Source organism: Musca vetustissima, unplaced genomic scaffold (assembly GCF_032173495.1).
Source record: "Musca vetustissima isolate MV318-11 ecotype Yass unplaced genomic scaffold, APGP_CSIRO_Mvet_v1 utg223673, whole genome shotgun sequence".
NCBI lineage: Eukaryota > Metazoa > Arthropoda > Insecta > Diptera > Muscidae > Musca > Musca vetustissima.
The window spans coordinates 3741-13356 of record NW_026881762.1 but is presented as its reverse complement, the minus strand read 5'-3'; the positions used below and the strand labels follow the sequence as shown (position 1 = coordinate 13356).

Sequence of the window (9616 nt, the reverse complement as noted above, 5' to 3'; positions counted from 1 at the left end):
TTTTGACGAAGTAAAAATGTTATCCGCCTTATCCGCATTATGCGGATAATAAAAAAACATTATCCGAGTTGTTCGGATAATAAAAAATGGTTATCCGCGATATTTGGATAATATAATCATATTATCCGCATTATCCACGCTATCTTAACATCATAAAAACCTTATCCGCGTTATTCGGATAACCTTAAACATAGGTGGATAACCTTAAAATCTTATCCGCATCATACCGGTACCATAAAAATTTTATCCACGGTATTTTATTTATTATCCACGATATTCGGATAAAATAAAAACGTTATCCTCGTTATAGGGATAATAACCATTATCCGCGATATTTGGATAATCTAAAAATTCTATTTTACAATGTGGATAGCTTGAAAACCTTGAAAACATAAAAATCGAATCCGCAAAGGTCGGATAACATTAAGACCTTAACTATTTATCGAATTTATTTTCTGTGGTCCAAACTCATTACTAATGAAAACCATTATCCTTCCTCTTTGCAGTGTTTTTGGTACACGACGCTGTTCCCGCTGTCTGGCATCGATTGGGGCCTCCGAACTGGTGATGAGGGCGAGAAATTTAGTATTTCATGTGACCTGTTTTTGTTGTGTGGTCTGTCAAAGTCCCCTGACAAAAGGTGATCAGTATGGGATTATAGATGCGCTCATCTATTGTAGGTAAGTACCGCGGACCAAAAAAAAACCTTTAAACGAACTTCAAATCATGTTGTTCTCTCTTTCACAGAACCCACTATACAATGGCCCGTGAAGGTGATACAGCCTCAACCAGCCTCGGTCCGGCTGTTGTGCCCGGCGTGGGCGGTGCCAGCTCCTACCCGTATACAAGTCAATTTGGTTCACCACCGAATGATTCGTCGAGTCCCCACTCGGATCCGACCCGTATTGTTCCTAGTAGTATATTTGCCTCCGCCTCGCACGTGATGACCGGTCTTCCACAGCCGCCACGGCAAAAGGGTCGGCCCCGCAAACGTAAGCCCAAAGATATTGAAGCCCTCACTGCCAACATAGGTATGCAATGCAAGTACTGTTCTCTCTCTTCACAGACGAAACGTTTGTCCTAACCAAAGCCAATTTTCTTCAAACAGATTTAAACACTGAGTATTTGGATTTTGGTCGGGGTTCGCATATGAGTGCATCGTCGCGTACGAAGCGAATGCGTACCTCGTTCAAGCATCATCAGCTGAGGACGATGAAATCGTATTTTGCCATCAATCACAATCCGGATGCGAAGGATTTGAAGCAGTTGTCGCAGAAGACGGGTTTGCCAAAGAGAGTATTACAGGTGAGAGAGGGAGAGAGCTACTCTCTTTTTTAACTTCTATTAATAATCGGAATTGTGTGTCTTCCAGGTGTGGTTCCAAAATGCCCGTGCCAAATGGCGCCGCATGATGATGAAACAGGATGGTTCCGGTATGCTGGAGAAGGGTGATGGCACATTGGATTTGGACAGTATATCTGTGCATAGTCCCACCTCATTTATGATGGGAGGTGGCCAGAGTCCCAATCCACATGGCATGGATTAGTATACGTAGTAGTTGTTTGTACTCTCTGGATTCTGTGACCTCACCACCTCAATGAGTATTATGGAACTGTGTCAAAATCAAAAGAGCACAGACAACAACACCGATGGCAATGGGAGCAGCAGCAACAACACCAACCCAAACAACAACAATGAATTATAACATCATTAGGATCATCATCACGTCAATCGACAAAGGAACAATTTTTCTCCATATAGATTTAACGGCAGGGACACATAAATCTATTCAAAAATAACTCATCCATCCTCATGCATGCGAATCAATCATTCTGGATCCAAACACCAAATTGTTGCTGTTGCCGAAAAATTTTGTGTTTACCACCAAGTGACAGCAGATCGAGTACAGGCGACCAATTATCCTCCCTTTATCATTGTCATATTCTATCATCTGGAACTACTCCAAAGTATCCAAAAAACACCACCCACACACATACTCGTACACATGTGCAGCAAAATACTCAATACCCCCCACTCCCCAAAAAAACAACAAACATTACAAATATTAAATATTTAAATGTAGAAAAAAATCCAGGCTTTATGTAGAAATTTTTGTTATATTTTTTGTAGCTTTCTAGAAATGTTTTGTTTAAGCGTCTCGAAATTTAGGAGGAGAAGAAATAATACTGAGATCGAGATCGGATCGAACGAAAAAATAACGATTCATCAGCAAATTTTCTATTAAAAATCGTTTACCAACGAGGCCTTTTAAGCTCTGAGAAACTGAAATGCGACATGGACCTATATAACATATAAAAAGTGTCATTTTTATGTCCTTTCACTACCTCGGAATGGGATTTCATCGTCTGATATGACAGGATAGGACCTTCAAAATATTTAAAATCTATGCGGAACCTCTGCAAACTATTAACCCATATATATTTTCCGCGATGAAAAATGTTGGTCTTTCATAACCCGGAAATCCTGTTTTAATACCTATAATTTGCTGCAATAACTTTCATAATACCTATAATTTATTACTATTGGGATTTATGGACTCGTTTAGTGGACTGACTCGTTCATGAACGACACAAGACTAATCGTGACCTTACCTTTCTGGGTGAACCATCAGTTGGTTCGTTTTTATATGGTTTTTGAACTGGGGCATCCTCATCCATTCTCACAGCATGACCTAGCCACCGTAGTCGCCGCAGCTCGATACGTCTTATTATGTGGATGTCCGTTAATACATGGTACAACCCATGGTTCATTCGACTGCGATATACATCGTCGACACAGATCTGCACGTATGAGGTCAGTTCGGAAAGCGCAGCATAAATAGAAAAAGTTAAGTGTTTTGGAAACTTCCATCCCCATATATGAACACATGTTAAATTTTGTTTTGATCTGCCAACTCCTTCATATAGAAACAGGTGTTCCAAAAACATGCATCCGCAATTTTTACAATGGAAAAATTAGAAATTTTTGCTTTTATTGTTTTTATTACGGATGTGTCTTTTTTGAACACCTGTTTCTATATGAAGGAGTTCTGAACTGCCCTCGTAGATCTTTCGGTGCATTTTTCTCTCAAACACTCCAATAACTGCCTCATCTGCTTGCGCAAGTACCCATGCTTCAGATCCATACAACAGTAAGGGTTGTATTCGAGTCTTGTAGAATGTAAAATTGGTCTGGCAAGAGGTGACCTAATTCCTAAATTGCTTAATTAGGACATAGTCGCCTCTGAACAACACTATTCTCCGCATATCGAAACTTATGTCAATTATTTTATTTATGGCGGTACCGAGGTATATAAAATCTTTGACTACATACAGTTGGTCCGAGTCTAGCTTGGTCTTCTTGCCATTTACTGCCAGTCCGACTTTGACAGACTCCTTCTCAATTCGTTCGAATGTGGCTATTACCGCTCGCAATGTTCGGCCCATTATGTTGATGTCGTCGGCGGAGGCCCATTATGTTGATGTCATTTCTGTTCACATTTACATCACGTATAACAACTTCCAATAGGATGCTAAAAAGGTCGCGCGACAATCTGTCACCTCGTCTGAATACTCGTTCGGTATTGAAGGACTCCGAGATATCCTTTCTGACTTTAACTACTGACCTTGTGCCAGTTAAAATTATCCTGCAGGCTCTAAACATCTCAGTGTGGATTGGGCTGTCGAATGCTGCTTTATAGTCGACGAATAGGTGGAATATGTCGATGTGTTTTTCATGGGTTTTTTCCAGGATATGGCGCAGAGTGAAAATCTGGTCAATGGTGGATTTGCCAGTTCTGAAGCCGCATTATGTATGGTCCAATAATGTCATTGACCATTGACTTCAGTCGTTCACACAGCACTCTGGATAGCACTTTATATGCGAAGGGAAGGAGATTTATTCCTCTATAGTTGGCACATATCGTCTTGTCTCCTTTTTTGTGCACGGGACATAGGATGCTGAGTTTCCAATCATTTGGCATACCTTCCACGGTTAATTAATCCGATTTCAGAATACCCAGTTATTTTCAGTACAATCCCTTACAAAATTGCACGTTTAATTACCCCCTTTTAATTACCCATTACATTTATTTGCCCCTAAATAACCTACCCCAAAGTAACAGTACCTTTAAATCTGCCCCATGTAATTACCCAATGTATTTTTTTTTAAATCTGGCAACTTCACTTATAATGGCTTACATTTGCTAGTGCACTTGCCACACATGTGCACATAAAATTTATTGTTTTGAAAGTTTTCGTAAAATGTCTCCCAGAAATACATCTTTGTCTATCAAACTAAAGCTCCCGTTAATATCTAAAGCAAAAAAGAAAGAAAAAACAAGACACCAATGTCCACCGATATTTACCCTTGCTGCGTGATTAACCGGGGTCCACGGATAAATATCTTAGCGAGGTAATTAACCGTGCACGCTTAATTACCTTCCACGGATAATTACTCAAAAATCTTGAAATGTTCACTGAGGTAATTAAGCGGGGTTTACTGTAATCAGCTGGTGCATGCTCCTGAACAGCATCTGACCACCGGTCTTGAATAGTTTGACATCGGCACTTGCCGTTTTATAATTCTAATCTTAATTGCTATTCTGGCCTCATCTTGGCTAGGTGGTATATAATCTATATCGGCATTTATCTATTGGTTCTGGGTATCATCTTCACCGCTACTATTTGATACCAAAAGTTTTGCAAAATGCCCCTTCCATCTTCATATCTACAGGAAGATGTGTCTGTCACAAGGTTTCCTACTTCATCTCTACAGGAAGATGTGCCTGCACCAAGCCTTCGGTTTGGTCTTTTACTCGTTGGTAAAATTTCCGGACTTCATTATGACTCCTGCTCATCTCGATTTGCCCATGTTTGTCTTGTTATTTCTTCTTTTTTTAAATATGTTTCTCCTTTTTTTCCGATAATTCTCTTTCGCATTGTGTATTGCTACTGTTTGCAGGTTGAGGAAGACCTATATTTAAAATTTTCTGTCAGGAAGTTTTTTTACAGTCCCTTCCTTTAGAAAGTAATTCAATAGGTTCCATGTATCCAAAATCGGACGGGATAATTTTATGAAAGGCTATAATAAAACAATATTTAATAGATAGATCCATGCGAAGAGGTTGTTATGAGACATTAAGAATCTGACTCGAAGGACCAAATGTTATGAGATATCGAAACATGACCTGATTGTTCGATTGCTATTTCAATTCTAATATTATTATGAAATATTTTCCTTAAGAACTACTTAAACTAATCAAACATTGTCTAATCATAGTCACATAATAACTACCAATTCTCACAGTGCACATGGAGTGGGGTTTGACCCTACAGATAAGCATGTCCATTGCTTTACATCATTAAATCAGCGCTCCAAAATATTTTTATGAAAATGGTCCTCTAATCTAGGGACCAAAACATGAGACCAGGATCTTCAAAATATCGAACATTTTACGGAACCCTTATTGGGGGGCCATATCAAAGTATGTATCTAAGTAGAAGATTTTCTGCGGTTAAGTATTGTACATTCTGTGAACCCTACATGCAACTTAAATTAAAAATAAGCTTTTATTGCTATCTTTCTGCCAGACGTTTATTTATCTTCATAGAAACCACGGAGGTGTTTTCCCAGCAACTTCCGATAGCAGCTCAGAGGTTCAAAAGTCTATCAGAAATTAGAATACAATTTGGTCCGAGCACAGATAATTAAAAAAATAAACATATTAATGTACCAGTGAAGAGGCTACCTATTACTGCTTCAACGAAGCAGTAATAGGTGACGATGTTAAAAACGTTCCAAAGTACAGGTAACACTTTTCGCTGTTTGCATAGTTCCTCTTAGTTCAGTCGCTCATTGGTCCATACCAGTTATTTCGGAAACGGGAAGATCTAAATGAACGATTGAATCAAAATGAACGTTAGCGAAAAAGAAAAAAACGATCGTTCATATAGTACCCTAAGATGAACAAAATAACCAAATCTATTGCCGATCGTTCATTTTGGGGAATAGTTCGTTGAACTAGCCCGTATTAACCTCGAATTTATTTCTCCTCCTTTGTAAAAAGAAAGCAATTAAAAATTAAATGAAATCTAATTTTGCATTGCGAAAATCTCCTGAAATTTTGTAAGGAAAACATTATCAATTCTGTGTGTTTTTAGTTCTTTGTTCTAGTCAAAATTGAAAATTTTTTTTTGTTTGAAAAAATAGGGTATTTCATAGAAAAATAAACAAACGACAACAACAACCCAAAGAAAGTTCCATACCACTAACAAAAATTAAACAAAAAAATAATATTTATAAAAAAAATACGAATAAAATCCAGTGAATGAACTTAGTTTTTTTTTTTAAATTGAACTAAAAAAATTAACATCCGTAACTAGAACACACAAAAAAAAAACTTTAAACAAATTTTAAAATCTTCGGTTGGTTAAAAAGGAAGAAGTATTTTTCAAAAAAATGCCAGATCTGGATATATATTTGATATATCTACCTCTTATATTTAATTCATTTTAGCTCTCATGTTAGAGAACTGTTTTTTTTTTCTAAATCGAATACACCTCTTCATTTACAGTCGATCTTCCCAATGTTGACAGTAAGACTAGCATGTACTTATAATTAATTCTAATCCGAACTGCTTCGTTCCTGAAGCGGTTGGATAGCAACAGGGAACGACAAAGGAACTAGATGAACAAGAGAATCTTACTAGTTTGATACTAGTACCGAACGTTCCTTTTGCGGAATAGTTCCTTTGAACTAGTTCATTCCTTACGAAAGTTCAATTGTAAATCTAAATCGAATACACCTCTTCATTTACAGTCGATCTTGCCAAAGTCGACAGAATAAGACTACGAATGCAAATTATATTTAATTTTAAAATTGGACAATCTCGTTCCTGAAGCGGTTCGATAGCAACAGGAAACTACAAAAGGAATTATATGAACAAGAGAATCGTACTAGTTTGATATTAGTACCAAACGTTCCTTTTGCGGAATAGTTCCTTTGAACTAGTTCGTTGCTTAGGGAAGTTCGATTGTAAATGAAAAAAAATGTATTCAATTTCGAGAAAAACTTAAAACTGAGGAATCTAACCGAAGATTTTGAAAATTTGTTGGAGTTGATTATAAAAAAATAATAAATAAATCAAGCAAAACCAAGGTTTTCCTTTTCCTCCTCTAATGGCTTCATTTTTTCTGGCTTCTATGCAAATTATTGTTTTGTAAATAATTTTTATATATAAAAAATCAACCACATATAAATATATAAATAAGTATAGCGTTAAATTGAATAGAAATTAACGAAGTTAGTATATTAGAGTTATTTATTAAATGAAAAACAAAAAACTGAAGAATACGACACACAAAAAATTAAGTCTTATATATATTGTTATTTAATTGACTCTCTCAACCATAATCATTAATATTATTATTAATTATAAAATAAAAAGAAATAATAATAATTTGTTTATTTATAAGTTAATTAATTTTTGTGGGTATTAACTTGTAGGAAATACTAACTAAAAATGGGAAATAGTCTCAAAAACGAATCTGATTATGCAGATTTTGAAAAAAAAAATTGAAAAGAAAAGAAATTTATGGAGGGTGGCAGGCTTGGCTTTGTGTTGGGTAGCGGCTTATTTATTAATACTTCTAATTAATTTTAAAGGCATTTTAATAATATTCCAGAGCTTACACGAAGTCAAGCATGTCATATTCCTGTACATTTAAACCTAACAAATGTTAAAAACAATTGTATAAATAAATTATATATAAGAAGAAAAACAAAAAAATATTTATTAAATTAGAGAAGAAAATAAATCTCACAAAAAAAAACTAAAAAAAAATAATCCCAAAAAATAACAACAACAAAAACTACATTAACTTATAGTTAGCTGAGCGAAGCATGTGTATATTATTTTGTTAAATTATAATGATTATTATCTATATATATATAGATTAAGTGAAAACGAAGTCCTAGTAACTCTACCCCCCAAAAAACAAATAAAGAATTTAAGCAGCACATTGAACAAAAAAATATTTAGTTTTAGTAATTAAGGTGAATAAAATAAAATAAAGAAAGCGTAAAGAAATTTATAAAAATAAAATGAAATACAACAAAAATATTTGTACTTAATATTATTAAATTATTTATAGAAATATTATTATTGAAAGATGTAAAACAAAATAAAAACAAGCAAACAAACTGGTTTATAATGAATATTTAAAACCTTAAATTAACAAACAACAAAAATAATATATGAAAAACCGAGAAAAAAATAAAGCCTAATTACAAAAAAAAAAATATTTAATGCGTTTTATTATATTTAATACTAGCATATGCCCGCAACTTCGTTAGCGAATTTGGAAGTACACCATATGTCAGAAAAAACAATCCACACATTAATATCGACCATAAATTAAATTTGAGTACCATTAAGTACCAAATTTCAGGATTCGAGCTCTAAAAGTTCACCCAAATCCAAATTTAGTTCCATTTAGCACACCTTATTTCCACAAGTACCCTCCTCAACCATCCAACAAAGTGATCCCAAATCCAAGTTTCAGAATTCTAACTCTATCGGTTCAGCCACAATTTAAATTGTACCAAATTTAGTACACAGTAGTACTTATTTCCAAAACCTACCCTAAACCTACACCCTCACAATGATCCTAAATCCAAGATTCACGATTCCAACTCCATTGGTTCACCCACAATTGAAATTGTACCAAATTTAGTACATAGTTGTACCAATTTCCAAAACTTCATACATATCCCAATCCTAAACCCCCACAGTCACCCTAAATCCAAGTTTCAGGATTCCAACTTATCGGTTGATCCACAATTCAAAATGTACCGAATTCTGTACACAGTAGTACGAATTTCCAAAACTTTCTACTTAGCACAAAACAACACCCCCACAGAGATCTCAAATCCAAGTTTCAGGATTCCAACTCTATCGGTTTACATGCAATTTAAAATTGTACTAAATTTAGTACACAATAGTACCAATTTCCAAAACTTCCTACATACCCCAACCCTACATTCCCACAGTGATCCCAAATCCAAGTTTCAGGATTCCAACTCTATCGGTTCACCCACAACTGTACTAAATTTAGTACATAGTAGTACCAATTTCCAAAACTTCCTACATAAATCAATCTTACACCTCAACAGTGACTGCAAATTTCATGATGCTAGCTCTATTGGTTCACCAAAAATTCAAATTGTACCAAATGTAGTACCATTTAGTACCTATAAGTATTAATTTCTCAAACTGAATCCTGACTCCAATAATACATCCCTACAGTGATGCTAACTCCAAATTTTATTGTTTCCGCTCTATCGGTTCACCGAAATCCAAATTGTACCAATTCTAGTACGATTTAAAGCTTTTTGTGCACATAAGTAACAAATTTCCCAATCCTACACTCCGACGATAATGTTAATATAAATTTTCCAGGATTCCAGCTCTATTTATACCTATAAATTAAATTTGTACCAAATATAGTACCATATAGTACATTTCGTATACATGAGCACACGCTTTCAAAACCATCTCCTTAAATAGACTCTACATCTCAACCCTAATTCGCATTCCAAATTTCAATTTTTTAGC

The 9616-nt window shown here is 35.2% G+C and overlaps 1 protein-coding gene across 1 annotated transcript; it reads left to right on the top strand.

Annotated features, from left to right (window-relative positions):
* The first annotated feature begins 510 nt into the window (after positions 1 to 510).
* Positions 511 to 1546, top strand: LOC133327737 (protein apterous-like). Its single transcript, XM_061536278.1, has 4 exons — positions 511 to 680; positions 748 to 1031; positions 1109 to 1305; positions 1373 to 1546. Exons 1-4 carry the CDS (start codon positions 568 to 570, stop codon positions 1544 to 1546), a joined length of 768 nt encoding a protein of 255 aa, XP_061392262.1. The 5' UTR covers positions 511 to 567.
* The last annotated feature ends 8070 nt before the right edge of the window (positions 1547 to 9616 follow it).

Bases quoted from the DNA above. Each gene is read 5' to 3' on its own strand.
- LOC133327737 (XM_061536278.1), top strand. From the start codon at position 568: ATGAGGGCGAGAAATTTAGTATTTCATGTGACCTGTTTTTGTTGTGTG. The intron at 681-747 runs GTAAGTACCGCG...TCTCTTTCACAG, and splicing joins GATGCGCTCATCTATTGTAG to AACCCACTATACAATGGCCC. The intron at 1,306-1,372 runs GTGAGAGAGGGA...TGTGTCTTCCAG, and splicing joins TGCCAAAGAGAGTATTACAG to GTGTGGTTCCAAAATGCCCG.